Source organism: Rhinolophus hipposideros (assembly GCF_964194185.1).
Source record: "Rhinolophus hipposideros genome assembly, chromosome: 4".
Classification (NCBI taxonomy): Eukaryota; Metazoa; Chordata; class Mammalia; order Chiroptera; family Rhinolophidae; genus Rhinolophus; species Rhinolophus hipposideros.
This window is the reverse complement of record NC_138050.1, coordinates 103,057,309-103,076,074: the sequence shown is the minus strand read 5'-3', so window position 1 is coordinate 103,076,074 and position 18,766 is coordinate 103,057,309. Positions and strand designations below refer to the sequence as shown.

At 40.8% G+C, this 18,766-nt stretch overlaps 1 protein-coding gene across 2 annotated transcripts in view; it reads right to left on the bottom strand.

Moving 5' to 3' along the window:
- The window catches only part of COG6 (component of oligomeric golgi complex 6), a 64,219-nt gene extending 48,395 nt beyond the window's left edge, over positions 1-15,824 (bottom strand). The window contains exons 1-4 of one of the 2 annotated variants that reach the window (XM_081046080.1): positions 15,487-15,824; positions 4,678-4,843; positions 4,237-4,382; positions 2,930-3,073 (exon numbers count right to left, since the gene is read on the bottom strand). In XM_081046080.1, the coding sequence (XP_080902206.1) occupies positions 2,930-3,073; positions 4,237-4,382; positions 4,678-4,690 (303 nt within the window). In that variant the 5' untranslated portion in view covers positions 4,691-4,843; positions 15,487-15,824. Of the gene's footprint in view, positions 1-2,929; positions 3,074-4,236; positions 4,383-4,677; positions 4,943-15,486 lie in introns of those variants that run through there. The other variant, XM_081046081.1, reaches the window with a different exon arrangement.
- Between the last annotated feature and the right edge of the window lie 2,942 nt (positions 15,825-18,766).

The following is an 18,766-nucleotide window of genomic DNA, read 5'->3' as shown; positions in this document are numbered from 1 at the left end:
GTATACTCGTATGTCTTATCCATTACCTTTTTACTTTAGTTAGGTCAACTGTCATCTTTCCATGGATTAAAGAAAAAAAAAAGTCTTCTAAGAGGTCTTCCAGGCTCTACACTCTTTACTAAACCATCCTCAGGCTTGACTGAACCAATCTCTAAATATGAAAATACGATGTCACAAAGTCACTATTAGCTTCATACTGCACTATTATCTTGTTTTTCCCAATTCAAGTGCCACCTAACAGAAAAATATGCTAGGAAGGAAAGCTTCAGTGGTAAACAGGGTCTTACTGTAATCCCTTTCAACACAATGCCCAGATCTACAAATAGAAACCGGATAGTTTTAGGAAAGGATGGGCCAATCAAGGGGCAAGAGATAAGAAAGCAGCCAAGCAGGGCTAGAAACAAAACATGAGGATGAAGCAGAGTTAGGAAATCACTTATGAGAATATAAGCATAAATCTTAGTTCTAGAATGAAGAATTTTTTCCCTACTTTCTATTAAGTACATTGAATTACAAAAATCATAGCACCAGCTATTTTCAAATGTTACTCTTATACTTTACTATACACAGAATGTAATTCAATTTACTAAACTAAGTCCTAAACCTCTTTGAGGTAAACAGTAAAAGAAGCATGATTTCAAAACATCAATTAATTTCAGCAATAGCAGATAGCTAGGCAAACCCATCTCACCATTCCTTTAAATCTCATCGTATAATCTAATAAGAACAACATGATGACGTTATCAGCCAGCTAGGTCAGGAATAACTCCTCCTAATATTTACTTTGGCTACCATAATACACTAAATGGGTTTGATTTGTAAAATAGAAATTAGATCTCTTAACGTGTGACTTAAATGCAGAGATTAGCCAAGTTGTACTTCAAGGACCTTGACATTGTAGTCTTTGTATGAACTTAGAGTAAACTGTCTTCTTTTCTTCTCCAATTAAGTGAAATTATAGGTCGTGAAATACAACTGGAGTACAATACTCTTAAAAAACTTTCTCTCATGGCAAATTTTCAAGAATATCCAGAAGTTGAGGTGATTTTGAAATATCACATAATTTCATCCATAAATATACCAATACGTACTTCTAAGAGGACTCTTAAATCACAATGCCATTTACACATTTAAACATTTAACAGTAATTTCTCAATATCAAATACCCAGTCAGTGTTCAAATGCCAATTGTCTCAATTTTTAATAATTTGTTCAAGTCAGGAACCAAATAAGACACTTCTTTCTTTTTTACTCTATAGATTCTCACTCCTCCCTAGTTCTTTTTCTTACAATTTATTGGTTGAAGAAATTTCTGTAGCTTGTACAGTTCCCAACATTCCCACTTTTGTGACTGAATCTTCACGGTGTGAACATACTCCCTGCCCCGTTTCCTACAAACCGGCAGTTATGATAGATCTAGAAGCTTGCTTATACTGTGGTTCAGTTTTCTGACAAGAAGTCTTCATAGGTGGTGTTGTGCATCTTTATTCAGAGTCCCAGACATGGTTGCTCTTCTTTCTGAGGTCAGCAGCTAATGATGACCAATGGCTAGATGGGTGGGGGCCTCTGGCGTTGTCTGGAGACATCTTTGGTTGGAACCACTGGGGGAAAGGGGTGCTACTGGCATCTAGTGGGTAGAGGCTAGGGATGCTGCTAAACATCCTACAGGGCAGAACAGTCAACGATCTGGTCCCAAATGTCAAGCGGGCCAAGGTTGAAAAGCCCTGAGCGGGTCCACAGATTCAAGAGTGGCTGCCGAATCTTCTAATCTTCTAATTCTACCATTTCTTCTTCATTCGTTCGATGGAATAGTTCTATAAAGAAAAGCCTCCCCTCAACAACAGCATGTAGCTGATATAAACACAGGATAAGTGCTTGACTCTCCTTTTATTTAACAGTTTTCAAAATAAGCTGGTTTCCTTATATCCACCTAAGGTAACTAATGAGGGTTCTGTTTGGTTTTCAATATGATTATGAATTCACGGACTTAAACCTCCACTGAATTATTCGTACTGATGCTCAAATCATCCTGTCTTTGGCCAGCAGAGGCCTCTTCAAGTAAGTTCCAGTCTTTCTGATACTTTCCCAATAGTCTTAGCGGCTTGGCTTTCTGCTACTGACAGGACTGTCCCTGTCAGTGGGAAAGGGTGTTTCCAGACAACCGTCTGGATGTGCTCATCGCTACAACCTCTTCCTATCTTTCTGAACACCACTAAACTTTCATTTTAACCTTCCAGATTATTAGCTTTCAGAGAAATCCTACTAAACTGCTAAAATTCTTTTGATTAAGTACTCATTGAAACCATCTATAACTCTTTCGTACAACTCATACCTAAATATTAACTATAACTATAATATTGCTATGTGATATTAACATAATTAATATATTACATAATAAATAGAACATAAAAGTAAAATTCATTTTTACTGGATGATGAGTAGACTGCTCACTCAAGTCTGATGAATCATTACTTATGCACTGAAGTATTCATCTTACTTAACCTGAAAATTTCATAATTTAAGATGCAGTAAAGTAACTCAGTCCTAATTATCTCCAATAGAGAAGTAGTTACCCAAGGGAGGTTTATTCACTGAGGGAATATCTCTACTGGAAAACGCATTCCAGGAAACGTTATGTTTGTTGTTGTTGAAAATGCTAAAATTCTTAAGAGAATATCCTAGAACAGATGTTACAACTTTCTAAGAACCACAATTAGTGGAAATCACAGATTCAGAAATCACATTAATCCAAAGACAGACCTCGATGCTTCTGGAATAAGTAGTTAAATTTTCTATTTGAAAAAAAAAATTCTATTTGAAAATGATACAAGAATAGCAAACATGCCAACTTAATTCACATAAATACTTAGCACAGAGCCAGGCATATAGTAAATTCTCAATATATGCTTAATTAAAAGAGTTTACGTACTTCCTTCACTTCCTTGAAAATGCTTACAAATTCCTCATTGATGGCTAAACTTCTGCGTTCAATATCTCCACGTAAATTTCTTCGAGTCCGCAAACTATTTTCAACAAAAAAGGCTGAAAGTGCCTTGAGAGCTTCCAACATTTCCTACACAATTGATAAAAGAGAAAAATTATTGGGACTGATTTTCAAATGTTTTCCTAATCTCAAGCCAAAGTTTAATTAAATCATTTTCAAGTAATTTGTTCCCACTAAACAACACATAAAATACTAAATGACCTTCACATCACTGAAGAGTAAACTTATTTCCAAAATACAATAAGGACATACTTACTCGTGTACTGTGGCATATCCATATCTACCTATCGATCGATCGATATAGATATATAGATCTACAGATATACAGGATAATTCACTGCAGAACTGTTTGGAATTGAGAAGATTGGAAATAACCTTGGATGTCCATCTGGAGGGGACTACTGGTTAAACAAATTATGATATATCCATTTTAAAACAGTGGGAATTCTTTATGTACTTTCTCTGGAAAGACATATAGAAGATATATAGAAGAAATAAGTACCACCAGTAGCCTGCAGGCTAGGAACTGAGTAAATAGGAACAGAATTTAAGGAAACTTAGAGAGTCACCTCTCTGATGTGACTTTTGAACTTAGGCCTGAGTGGTAAGAAAGAGGCATCCATGGGGTGAAGCCTTCCCTGGGCAAAGGAAATGAGTACAAAGACACTAAAGCAGCAGACAGGCCAGTATGACTAAAGCGTTCTCCCGTCGCCTCAGCGTCTCTTCTGCCCCGGGGGGTCCCGCCCCGCCCCCCGGGTCCCGCCCCGCCCCCGGGTCCCGCCCCGCCCCCGGGTCCCGCCCCGCCCCCCGGGGTCCCGCCCCGCCCCGCCCCCGGGGTCCCGCCCCGCCCCCGGGGTCCCGCCCCGCCCCGCCCCCGGGATCCCGCCCCGCCCCCCGGGTCCCGCCCCGCCCCCGGGGTCCCGCCCCGCCCCCGGGGTCCCGCCCCGCCGGAGCTCTGCTCCCCTCTCCTGTCCCCCAGCCCAGACCCCGGACGCCCCCGCGGGCAGAGCGACTCTCCCACTTGCCCGGATCGCGTCTCCGAGGAACCTTTTTAAGCAGGAGTGACACCCAGGAAACCTCTCGGCTTTCCCCGGGGCTCCCCCCCTCCCCGTCGCACCCGCCCCGCGCCGGCCGAGCAGCGGGTCCCGTGGGTCCGGGGCCCCCTCCGCGGCGGGGATGAGACACTGGGCGCCGGACAGACGCCGCCCCCGGCCCGGCTCTGCCCCGCTTACCTTGTCATTGTCGAGCCGCGTCTCCAGAATCTTATGCAGCTTCCGCGACAGCGGGTTGTTGGTCTGCGCCGAGGCCCCACCTGCCCCATTGCTGAGGCCGTTGGCGGCCCCGGACGCCGGCGCCGCGACGGCTTCCCCGCTGCCCCCTGCGGACATGTCGCCCGGGTCAGGCCCCTGCCCCGCTGCAGCCGCCGCGGCCGAACAGCGCGAGCACTGCGCATGTGCACAGGGTGGCGCGCATGCGCCCCGGGACGGCCGTGCCCCCCCACGCTCAGCCGGGCTCGGAAAGGCACTGCGAGCAGGCGGGCGTCCCCGCCAGGGTAACACGTCGGGAAAAGACGTAAGAGAGGACAAAGAAAAACACTTTACTTGCAGGTGACATAATTGTGTCTCCGGAAATCCAAAAGAGTTTACAGAAAGGGTATATAATTTATATCTAACCTTTACTTCGCATGCTTTTATCATCACCGCCAAAGGGACAAAACCCTGGGAATTCAGTGCGCTTGCAGAACAGGTCGCGTGACTCGTTCCAGCGGGATGCGAATGCGTGATTTTCCGTGTAGCGGACTGTGGGAAGGACTTGCTTCAGCAGCTCCCAATGGAAAGCCTATGGAAAGGGGGTGAGAAATCCAACATTGAGGAAGGCCCGGGAAGAGATGACGCCACAGCCGAGTTTCATCGAACTTGTAAAAGGCCATCGGATTCCAGCGTTGAGCTATTCTGAGCCGGTTATCGTAACCCTGACACTACACTTGGCCTCTGAACATCGCGGGGTGGAGGGCGCCAAACCTCTCCTCCGAAGTCAGACACCCGTGTGTAACTTTCCAGTCCCCAAAACCTGAGTTGTCCCGGGTGTCTGTGGGGGACTGGTTCCAGGACCCTCCTCGGATACCCAAGTCGTGAATTCTCAAGTCCCCTACATGTAACGATGGGGATCAATGCAGATACAGTCAGCCCTCCAAATCTGAAGACTCCTAGCCAGAGTGAAAACAGTACAGTATTATTGGAAAATATCCCTGTGAGCGGACCCCTGCAGCTCCAACTGCTGCTCAAGGGTCAACTGCACTGACATTATGGACTGGATAATATTTGGGGGGGGGTGAGAAGGGGGCTGTCCTGTTAATTATAGGATGTTTTAGAAAATTAAATCAACCACATTTACAAACGTTTTTAAATATTTAGGAGAACATACAATTTGCACGACTTTAATATAAAATGTTTAAAATAATATATGAATTAAATATATAAGTTGTAGTTAAATGGAGAAATTTAATAGCTTAAATTTAAAACGAATTGACTTTCAATTAACAATTGCTAGATTTGTAAGTAGATTTACTTAATATATGTTATATTTAAACTGGCAATTAAAGTGTTAATATATCAGCTATTAATGAAAATGAATGCAGATGTAAGGATTCCTCTCTGCATACAAATCTATCCTTATACACTAAAAAAACGCAATTGTCAAATGATTTCTCCCAAAGGATATTGATGTGTTGTCACCAGGGAAACGGAAACTGATGCTTGACAGCCCAAACAAAAGTTACATATGTCCAACACGCTGGCTCTGAAGAACTGGAAAACCAACCCTTAGGCCTCCATGAAGCCCATTAGAAAACCGTTGGTGAAGCAGTAGGTGCCCTGGTCTTGGAGTCAGAAAATTTGGTTTGAATCTCAGCTCTGCTTCCATGGGACACCTTTTGCCTCCAATTCAAAACGCTATAGCACCACCTGGGTTATTGAGTAATGAGGATCTGATGAACTAAGATGTATAAAGATGTCTTATACAATATGTGATGTAACACATAGTTGGGGTATTAACCTGAGCTATTTCACACCACCATCAGTGACACTGTACAATAATCCTTCATTCCGGTCCACATCTCCATACATCAGTTCCACATTCGCAGACAAAGCATATGTATCTTCACACATTTCCTAACCCCTTTCGATTTCCGATTCATCTGGCACACACAGGTACATGCGTACACATAAATACATAGTTTAATAGTAAAATGTAAGCATTCATGTACTTTCTGTAGCCCTGGCAATGTCCTCTTTCCTTATATGGATACATGTAATCTCTAGAAGCAAGCTTCTAACTGTTTACTTGCCTGCTCTCCTGGTCCCAATCAGCAGGGTTGCCAGCTGGTCTCTTTCATTTAACACATACCATATTTTAACACTTCCCAGCTTGAATCACTGGGTAGTAATGTCTTCAATTAAATAGCCACAGTTAATAGTTTCATTGTTCAACTTCTTTGCTGCAGCTTTAGCATATAACCGTAGATTTCCCCTTTTTTCTATTTGACCTCTCTGTTGTCCTTCTGTGTAGGCCCGACAACCTTTTGCTTTTAATTGATTGCTATTGAGTGTCTTTGCAGAATATATGAGCCCTTAGATGGCCTCTTAGCAGAATTAAGCAGTCCACCTGTCGCAGGGAATCTGACTTCTGTTGAACTCTTTCTGCTCAGGCTTCCCGCATGCCCTGTACTGAACCTCAGCCATCTTATCCCTTCTGCCTGGAACGCATTCCTTTCTTCTTCCCTTGACCAGCTCTTACTCTTTTTTTACTTTTTTTAAGGCCGCTCAGGAAGAGGCTTCACCTTCCAGAAACGTTCCCAGGCAGGCTAGGTGTGCCCTCCCTGTGCTTAAGTCATCCTGCAGCTGGTATTCTCACATTAGGTGTTATTACCTACGTGTTTTTATTATTCCCTTTAATCTGTGAGCTCCCTGAGGCTAGAAACCATCTCATTCACCTTTAAATATTTGGTTTTTGAATGTAGTAGGAGTTGAATAAGTATTTGTTGAAGAAATTAAAAATTAATATGAATAATAGTTAGGCTGATTTATTTGAATAAACTATAACCTAAATTGAAGAAAACATATTCTATTCTAAACTAAACATGAAACATGGCATTTCTGTTTTTCACAATGTCCTCACCCTTTATTTAGGTACCCAAGGGAGAAACTCATAGTTACTTCCAGTTCATCACCCCATACACACACACTTGCCCTAGTAATGAGTGTGGGGACAGAGTCCCAGAGAGCAGTTTCCAGGCTCTTGGCCGCACGTGGAAAGGTGCTGGCCCGCGTAGTAGATGGTCATAAGCTGTGACTAGATGGCCATCAGCTACTACTGGTTAGCTATTAGCCACTAATATAACTGCCGTGGCTAAACTAGCAGGCGTGGATTGCGGATTGTGGATTGCAGCTAGCAAGTGGGGTTGGTTGGCCTAGGGACAAGGGATGGCAGGCTGCAGATTGTGTGTCTCCTGCTTCCTGTGTCTCCAATCCAGCCGCCAACGAGAATATAGTGGTATGACTCCCGTATCTATGGCTCCGTGGGTGTTCCTTTTTGGAACCATGTCCTGCGTCCTTATGCGGGGAGCAGGAGCTGAGACCCTGCACGACACCGTACTGCACGACAATGAATCATTTATTAAAATCATGTACAGACTTCACCTCCACAGTGTATCCACTGCATCCAACTTCTTTTCCCGTTTCCATCATTATCTCCCTATTCAACCCCTGAATTATCTCAACAATTTATTAGCCATCTCAGTTCATTATAAAACAGTCTCTTGTATAGCTTATTGGTACCAGTTTTTTCTTCAATACAGTTCTGACATATCCTGATGTACTGATTTACCACTTTCTGAATCAAAACCTTAATGAGTCACTATTCCAAAATGTGACGCAGTAGCCCTCAAACTTTTATAAACTATCACCTCTTCTCAGGTAAAACATTTTGAGAATGTACTGTGTACACATCACACATATTTATAAATATGTGTTTAATTTATAATTATACTTATATATTAGACAGTCTTAAACAGGCATAAAAATGTAAATGGTTGGGATCAAAAGAAAATAAAAATATCTTGGATAATTTTATGTATTAATGTTTCAAATACATTTTTAGTTCTCTAACTTTTCATCGTTAATATTATACATGTGTATTTACATATGCATAGGATTTATAAATATTATACATGCTTGTTTTATATTCATAGATTTTATATGTATTTATAAACTTTTCTGTGTGTTTATTAACTTTGGTTAATACTTTATGATACAGCAACTGAAGTTGCTGTTTTTGTTCCGAGTTCAGTTTATTTCACCTTGTTTAAGGGCTATCATGCAAAAACAACAACAACAATAAAAAACCCTCAAGGGTTTACAAAAGCACAGTATATCTTATAATATTTATGGTTTATTATAAATAAAATTGGATCTAGCTCCATATTTGAAATGTCACTTTTTAGAATAGTATTTCTTGTCAGAACTCATCAGATTATCCCAGCTCTTGTCTTGTAATGTGTCTGAGGAACATATTGTACTTAGAGGAATGTCACTTTTATTTATGAGTAATTGTATTATTACTATTATCTTCAATCAGTGGGTTCTCTGAAGGAATCTTTTTAAACTACTTGCCATTTGGTGAGAATGAGTTTAGTTAAAATTAGATGACATAATCTATAAAGCCACTTAACAGAGCCTTCGAATCCACAAACTCACTGAAAGCTAGTATATTGCCATGAGCAACTCCCTGAAAACCAGCAAAAGGTGAAGCAACCCCCCAATCTCTCAGCACCCACTCTTCCCTCAGGATGTCTCCCTTACTGTACATACACACAATGTGACATGTGAACTTGAAATACACAGTGAGGGCACCAGAATCAATCAGCAGAATACAATGCTTAATTTCTTTAAGATTGAAAATTACAACTGAATGAAGTTGTGCCATCTCCTCACACTCCAGTGCATTCTCACACATACCTCCTTCCCCACTTAGGAGAACACTAGTGTAGACAATCAAACAACACAGCGATCTTTGACTTCTGGGTGCTTTAAAATTGGACCCCAACCTGTCTGAGAAATAAATCCTTATAGTTCACTCTCACTGCTGTACTACATTTCTGTATTTTAATCCCTTGTCTCTAGTCTAGGGCTTTTCGTCCCCGCTATGCCCAGCCCTGAATGCTCTCCCCACTTTACCTCTGTAGCTTCACCTATCAGGTTTCTCCTTCATGAAACCTTCTTCCATTTGGGTATGGATCCTTCTTATCTCATCTGAACAAAGATTCACAGAACGTAACAGTTCTCTTTGTCACCTGAATTACAATAGTGGTAACTCTATGCATGTATGTATTATCTCTCCTGTGAGTAGATTATAAACACCTTAAGAAGAGGTGCTGGGTCTCATTAATTTTTATGTCCCTAACAATTATCCTGCAAACTTCTTGGCACGTAGTAGGCATTCATTAGGACACAGTGTGATACTATAAAACAAAATGGGCTTGGAAATAAGACACACCTGACTCAGGAAGAAGGATTAACATTTTTGTGAAAATTTTGGAAAGGAAGAACTTTCTATCGTTTAGCGCTGTCCAATAAAAGGATAGTTATACGGTGAGTCTCCCTGGGAGGGGTGAGGCAGGATTCAGCTGACAGGCCCTCAGGGAGGTACAGGAGACACCTCTCCATTGGGGGGGACACCAAACCGAAGTTCCTTTCAATAGCATGAGTCTACGATTTGGAGCAGAAAGAAACACCAAATCTCTAAAGGCCATTTCCAAGGACAATGCTGTTATATTTTAAAGTCATCGCTGTCTCTCAGTTATATTGACCGTGTACAGTTTTACTTGTTGCCTAACACATATGTAAAAAACTCTTTTAAAAACAAGAAGTTATTTCAGGCTTTGATAGATTTGGTCACTCTTTTACGTATTAGTTCAATAATTGATTATGTACAATCTTCTTTTAGAGGGCTGGTTGTCCAGCCGACAGCAAGTATTAAATCTGTTCATTGAGAGTGATATCATCCATCCATGTTCTGTAGGCACAGATCATAAAGGCCAGTTAGATAATTAAAGTTACATAATTTATTGTAGGACTGGTTTTGCCATCTTCCACACCATTTAGCAATCGGAACAAAAAAATTGCAAACATTGTTTTTGTCCAGGACTGTTAACATCCTACCAGCATAAAAGTATAAAACAGACATGCACACACATGCACACACACACACATGCACGCACAGACTCTTCTGTGGTGACAGAAATACTCAACATCCGTGTCTCTTCTGAGAGATAACATGGCAGTGCATTTTGTCATTAAAACCTACACTCTTGGAAGGCGTGTACACTTATTTGTGGTGTTCTCATAGTCCAGTTTGGGAAACACAAAGATACGTTACTGGATTAAGGATAGTGAGAGTGCAAAATGACATAGGACCTTGAAGTTGCTTAAAAACAGGAAAACACACCTGTGATGCAGAGGGCAAATCACAGTCACTCGGTCATTCCTCAGGACTGCCGCATGCCACACCAGCTTTGGGTCCTGATGAACCCGGCACTGGGAGCACAGCCCATCAGCAGTCAGAACTGGCCCTTTAGCATGTTCTCAACTCTGCCGCTTTGGGGCACCTTGCAGATGCTCACCTGGGTGTTTGCACGGGGTGGAGTTTTAGTGCCCATCAGTGAATCAAACCAGAATACAAACAACTTCTCCACTTTGTTTAACCGATCCCTTTCTATTAAGTTTAACTACCATGTTTACTCAATCCTCTCCCTTATTTAGCTTTCCCAAGTACAGTGGAAGGGAAAATTAACCCAGAATTTAGCAAATTATACTGTAAGCTTTTTAAGTGTTGGTTTTTGATTCTTTGCAGAGACCCACTGAGTCTCTTAAGAGTGAGGAGGAGGAAGCTCCATGTTACAAAGGAAAGGAGAGGAAGGAAGGAAGGAAGAAAGGAAGGAAGGAAAGGAACAGTTTGAAAAGGAAGAAACATAATGTTCCCTATGTAATTTTTACAATTTTGAGTCTCTAATCCAGTGTGGTTCTTGGACCAGGAATGTCAGCATCACCTGGAAACTTATCAGAAAAGGAAATTCTTAGGCTCTACCCTAGACCACTGAATCAGAAGCTTTGAGGGTGAGGCCCAGCCATCCAAGTTCTAACAGTCCTGCAGGTGATTCTGATGTACACTAAAGTTTGCGTTCTGTTCTGGCTTCAGTTGGTGTTTTTCAGTGAAGGCATATCCAAAAATGACAGACCTAAACAGCAGCTTCATTTCCACACTAATTTTCTTCTCTCTCTCTGTCTCTCTCTCTCTGTCTGTCTCTCTCTCTCTCTCTCTCTCTCTCTCTCTCTCTCTCTCTCTGTCTCTCTCTCTCTCTTTTTCTCTATCGTTCTCAGAAACCTAGGAGATTGTGGAAAAATCAGTAAGTAAAAAGTGGAGTTTGCATATGGTTATTGCATACATGCGGTGTCAGTTTCCTAGCTGATAGCAGTACGATAGCTTTCAGCTAAAGAACATGTGTTATTCCTCTAAATATCCCACAGCAGAAATTAGTATAAGGCCTTATGCAGTCAGTAAATAGTTGTTAATGAACAAATAAACTGTACTTTTATAAAAATTAATTTTCTGTTTGGAATTTACAAGCACTTTCAGTTAGGATGGTGGGCACATATTCATCTGATGTCACAAACATGACATATGTATTTATAGCTTAAACAGAGTGGACATTAATTACCACAATCAAGAAAAACAATTCAAATTAAGTATCATACTTATTTGGGACCAATAGCCTCATTTCCTCTACTAAGGAAAATCAGATTCTTAGTTCTGTCCCAGGTTCTTAAAATACATTCAGTAAATCATGGTTAAAATGCTAATATTGATATCAGGGTGATCATGCCTTTAGGTGAAGGTCTCCCCAGAACACTTTGTCATTCCTGGCAACCTAAACCAAATAAACACTGTTCAGAAAATTGGAAAGTATTTGCTAATAACCAACCTACCAGCAAAAGTGCATTAGGTGAAATCTGCTAAAAATTGAAAATGATAAGAAAGACCATAAAATCAAACCCAGATGGTTAAACACAGTTCTTTCGTGATCACACATTTATGGCTCAGTATCAATACTTGAATTATATGTGTGGTGCTCAGTTGTTAAACCATTTTTCTATAAACTACAAATTAATATTAATGGCAAATTCAACAGCATTCGGCAGCAGCGTGTCACTCTGCTAATCACTGTTATTTTAAATATTAATGCAATGCAATGAAATTTTTTTTTTATCAGCTTAAAGCAGTAAGTACACAGAAACAGCAAGACCTAAGTCAGGTGAGACTCTGTCGTAGGAGATTTGATAGCAAAGCTTCCAACAGTAACCGGCTAGCAAAATTTGAATTGCTCTCTAGCAGTGGGCATATGATTCTTATGAATGATGACATCCCTCATAATGATAGCTGACCACTGGGGTTATTTGCTTTGCAGTGCTTGCCCAGTCTGTTCAAAGCGCTGCCTGGTGTCAGAGATGATGTGCTTCATTTTGAACAAGGAATTCAATCATTAAGCCAAGGAACAGAGCCACCAAAACCAGCTGGCACTTTGTACCAGGGAGAGAAGAGCAGAGAGAAAAGCTTAAGAAGGCGTGACAATAGGAGAACAGCACCTTGGAGTGAGAGGCCTGATACAATATGGACTGGGAATTATTGAGCCCAGTCCTACTCCGGACGTCTGAAAGGATGAAAACAGTGGCTCCTATGATCTCATGGTAGAAAAGACAGGTTGTCCTGCAAAGGAAGCTTTTTAATCAAGGTGACATGATTCCAAAGACTAATGAACAGAAATGCTGCAAACAAAATGTGTCTAGATCCTGTCAGCCCTGGCAGGGGCCCCAAACCAGACCCAATCTCTGTTTGGGACCTCAGACTTACAGAACATCTCAGATGAGAGATGCTATACGAGGAGAAACCCACTCTTTCTCTTGCATAACTCCAGGCAGGTTCCTCGGAGTCCTGTCTCTAAAGACTATTGCCTATTTTTTAGAGTAAAGGATAGGTAACGTTATTACTCCTGTTATTAACAATAAAGAGCTTATAAATCACCTGCCTCTAATAGGAAATTGACATCAAAATAAAAATCACTTATAAAGCATATGTCTACAGAGTCTACCATGCTTGACACAAATTGATGATGATGAATTTTTAAATTGAGAATTTCTTTTCAGGCCATTGAATTGATGTTCCTCATTTCCATTTAATGTAAAATGCGATGCAAAAATTTTTGTAAACTCTAATGATGCTAGTATAACTTTTTCCTTAAAGTAAAAAATGAAGATGCCATAAAAGGCCAGTGAGTTCATTTTAATTCCACATGTTAATTAAATGTGATTTCTGAAGAAATACATGTCAATTTACAGGGTAATTGTCTTACAAAATAGAAAGCAAACTTAATTATTTTTTAAAATTATAATATCCTTCAAAGGTAAGAGATCATTTAAATTAAGCATAACAAAAGAACACCTAGGTAACTGGCTGTAACTCCTTATAAGCAATAACATTAATGATTTAATGAGGTTTTTTTTCCCCACCAAAGACAAGAGAATAAAATGCAGATATTGGACAGAAAAATTAATGAGTTATTGAGACTAACAGTTCCATTTGCTTTCAGTAGGTGCCAACAATATATCCTGGTAAATAAAGTACTTTTTCCCCAAATGCCTCAGGTAATATTCAAATTGTGATGAAAAATAGAACTATTCATGCTATTTCCATCTTTAAAATGTTGTATTTCTACTAGTTATGTAAATTTATCTAACATTTTGAATGTCCGTGCACTACGTGGAACTTTGATTATTGAATGGGTGAATGTACTACATTAAATGTATTTTGGGAGCAAGATAGAGTAGAAATTGTTAATAAAATTAACAAGTGTGAGAATATTAATATGAACATATTTTATACATTTTTATGTAAATTTCCATTTCATACACATAAACAATTATATACACAAATTATGCATTTTTAACTGATAATATACGTAGGCAGAAAAATACCTGTTTTTTCTAGAAGTCAGAGAGATCATGTGGGGGAACACAGAAAAAAAAGCTTTATTAAAAACAAACATCAGTACATGTTCTTATTTATGTAAAATTATAAGTGTATGGGTAGAAAAATTAGACATAAAAGTTCCAACTATAGATATTGACTTATAGAAAAGTCCATGACAAACTGTCAAAACATTAGTTTAAAGTCTATAAAGTGTGTCATATCATGGATAAAAAGCAAACAATAAAACGAAAAAAGAAACCAGGGATATTTGTATATAAATAATTCTATTTGCTGGGTTAACTAGGAGAAAATCTACAAGAATGCCTACTGGGCTATTGAAAACGGACACCCCAGGAGACTAGGAAGCTGGAAAAGTTATTAGCATGTTCCTTACACATCTCCATTTTTTCACTTACACGATAAGCATGCACTAGCATTTTTTCCCCATTTAAATCTTCTGTTGAAGTAAAACATAGAAAACTGCATTTATCCTGTGTTCAGCTCAGTGAATTATCACGAAGTGAACACAATAATATAATCACACAAATGAAGACTAAAAAAACTACTGGCATCTCAGAAGCCTGCCTCACGCCCCTCCTAGTCAGTACCTTCCCATCTCTTCTGACTTCCATGTCCACTAATTAGTACCAACCCCTTTTCAACTTCATCTAAATAAACCAATAGATTATATATATTGTTTGTCTTTGTACTTGATCATTTATTATCTTTGTAAGGTTCAACCATGTTGTTTTACGTAACACGAGTTCATGCCTTTTTGTCGCTACACACTATTCAGTTCATGAATACACTATACCATTGATGGGCATTTGGTTGTTCACAATCTTGAGATAGTAGGAATACCATGAATACTACCACAAAAATTCCTGTTGCTGTTTTTACTGGACACACACTACTGCTTTGGGTACACCTGCAAATCAGGGTTCTGTTTGCAAAGAGCCACCTTGGAGGATGAGCTGATGTTGCGGGCAAAAATCAGGCTTGCTTCCTGTTTCCTATAAAACAGCGGGTTCCTGGAGTTCAGTGCTTCCCATATTGCAACCCACTGCGTGTGCAGGTGCTGTCTGGGCCTTCGGTGCTGTCCCCATGGGACTCCGGAGGCAAAGGGAACAGAGGCAAAGGATGATGTTCATGCTGCTCCCTTTGCCAGGAGTAATACCATTCCTGGTCTCTGACCCAGGCCTCTTGTGTCTTCTGCCAGCATCCTTGCAACAGTAGTAACGGGCTAACGGGCTAACTGGCCTGTAATAGGGTAAAATCGTCAAGTCCCAACTTGACGCCCATCACACCCAATAGACACTTCAGTGTGTATTTCCCACAAACAGAACCCCAAAGAAAACATATCAGGCAAATAGCATCGACAAATTACTGGCTGTGTGACTTGCCTCGCTCTGTGCTCTCCATCAACCCCAAGCCCTTTGAGGACACCCACCAGGACAGGCTGCAGACCAAGCGGGTGAAGAATTCGGAAGACTGACCCACGGAGCTGACCGGGAACACGTGTGACCTGGCCGCGGCCACCGTGGCGACCGCGTCTCCTACACCGGGACGTGGGCCGCCCGAGATGCGCCAGGACGCCTTCCGCGCGGGTGCGCCAGGTGGGGCCGCGCCAGGTGGGGCCGCGCCACGTGCGCCAGCGGAGCCCCCACAGGGCAGCCCGCGCCGCCTGCGCTGCGGGCGCCCGCTCTCCGCACGCCGGGGCCGCCGAGCCCGCTCCGCGGTCCTTGCGGGGCTTGCAGGCGGGGAGGTGCCGGAGCGGGGAGGAGCCCCGACCGAGGCGGGGGGGGAGGGCGGAAGGAGGCGGTTCCGCGGGGGCCCCGCCCGCCCGCAGGCCGCGCAGAGAGGCGGCCGCGGACCCGCCCCCGGACGCTGGCACCCACTGTCGTGGACCGCCCCACGCGCCACCGGCTCCCGCCTGTTTACCTTCCTCCCGATCCTGTCCTCGCACGTTCGGCACAACCGTAAATTATAGGATGGTCTTTACAAAAGAAATCCTCAGATCCCGTTCAAGTGTCACTGAAGACGGAGATCAGAATCATAAGATGCCTTTATTTGTACGTCTGTTTATTCTCCTCCACCTGGGGACAGTTTCTCAACCTTTCGCAACTTTCGCGACTGACACTTGGAACACTGTGGGCCAGCCATGATGGAATGTCCCTCGACTTCACTGTCTCTGCTGTTTCCTCGTTATGGGGTTTAGTGTGTCTGCATCACCGGGAGGAGTGTCGCTGGAGGTGATGCTGGGTTCTTACTGCATCTTAACCAGGTGGTGCACAATTTTGTTTTGTCTCGTAACTGATGATGTTCACCCTGATCGTTTGATTAAGGTGGTGTCTGCCGGGACTCCTCACTCTAATGTGCCTTTCTCCTCTCCAGTTAATAAGTGTTTCATGGGAAGTGATTGGAAACTATTTCAATACCCCATTTCTCATCAAACTTTAAACTTCTTTGTTTAGAACTTACAGTTTCCCGTGTTATTCAGTGACTCATAATCCATTGCTATTATTATTTATTTTTATGTGCAAATTGTCCCAGACTTGGCCAGTGGGAGGCCATTCGAAGTGGCTTCTGTGTCCTTTTGATACAATTCCATCATTGAGTATTTGCTTGCTTTCTGTCATAATAATCTATTCCAGGCTCATCTCATACTTTTCCTGTCTATGTAGATATCTACATATCCATCAACACATCCTGAAAAGGACAAGTTCACATCAACCCTTCTATTTCCAGTCAACACCTCAGAATTCATTTTAGTTTTCTTCCTCTCTGTGTAATTCCCTTCCCAAAGTAAGAAACTTGACTTCTGTTATCCCTAAAATAGTTACTTATTTGTTCACTCCACTCTGTGTAACCTAATAGAAACCGGGCAAAGGACTTGGACAGGCAACTCACAAAAGGGAATATCTAATTGTCAGGAAGCACAGGAAAAGGTGCTCAACATCATTAACAATCAGAAAAATGCAGATTAAAACTACAGTGATATTTCACTAACACTTAAGTGGGGTTAGGATGGAGAACATAATATCACATTATGCCTTTCACATATAAATGAGTACAATTACTTCAAAAAAGTTTTTGGAATTCTTTACAAAAGTTGATAAATGCCAATTATAATTTAATATATATATATATACATATGTAGTCATAGGGTGTGGATACAGCAGAGGGAATAGAATCAATGGAATTGTAACAGCTGTATACGATGTCAGAGGGGTAATAGATTGGGGAAGGAGGTTATCACTTTGTGAGGGGTGTAATGTCTATTACCTTGTTTTGTACACCTGAAACTAATAAACAAAAAAATCTTGATAGAACAATTCCACTATGAAAGCATAGTCAAGAGAACATCCATAATATATGAACAGGAATATTGGATGTAACATTATGTGTAATGGATCAACTGAAAGCTACCTAAAAGTCCATCATCTTCTGAATACATGAATAAATTGTAGTATATTTCTACAAAGAAATATTATACAGCAACGAAGATGAACAAACTATAACAGACACCCAACAACACAGACTAACCTCACAAATATAACTAACTGAGCAAAAGAAGAATGATCTTAAATATGGTACTATATGAGTTAAAAAAAAAAAAAACAGGCAGAATTAAACAATGTTGTTGACAGAGTTGGTAAAAGTAAGTTAGAATAGTGGTTGCCTACAGAGGGGAGAGAGAGAACTCTGTGCAAAGAAGGGCTGAGGGGGCATTTCTACAAAGCCATAATGTTCTATTTCTTGGCCTGGAATTGCTTTATAATTATTTGTTAATTTGTACTTATATTTCAAATAAACATGTTTTATAGTTTTAAAAGGTTCAAAATTGGTTGGCCCTTTCTAGCTGCAGACAATTAATGTAAACTTTGATTGTTTAATATCTCAGGTTTAAATGCTCAGTCAGGATTTTAAGGCCTCTTAAATAAGTCCTAAGTTATTTTTCCAATTTCATCCCTTGGCACTTTATGATATGTATTCTATAAACAACCAAGACACTCCAAAGAAAAATTAGGAAAAGTCAAGAAAAACCAATTCACAAAAGAAGAAATAGAGATGAAAATCATTTTTAAAAATCAACCCCACTAGTAAATAAAGAAATTAAAATGTTTGATATATATTCTTTACTTATCAATGTGGCTAAATAATGATAATGTCCCGTATGGCAATTCTGTGGGGAAACAGGAGCTCCCGTTAAAATCTAGACATGAAGAATAATGAAAGGAAAACAGAATTTAATTAGTCAATGAAGAAGACAGCTCAATGCAATGGAGTGATGTTAGTTGAAAAAAAATCTATGAGGCAGAGGGGAGAAACCAATCTCTGTTAATATTAAAAAAAAAAAAATCACTTGAAATATCCAGGTCATGTAATTCAAAGAATACATAAACTTAAATTTTTTTTCTAAAGTCATAATTCTTTCCTCAAGATGCTTTGACATGGTTGGTTCCCTCCTTGTTTGTCTCCCAAAGTCTTTGCTATGAGAGTTACCAGCATTGTAATCAATCTTATCTTGCCAGGGGACAGCGGTTCTATAAGAGAAATTCAGAATAGAAGGATATTTCAATGATGAAGTTAATGCTTGAATAACTTGAACTGCTCTCAGAATTATGGAAGACCCTTCTGAAAGACACAAATGTTGCCTTGATTATTCCTTAAGTCTACCAA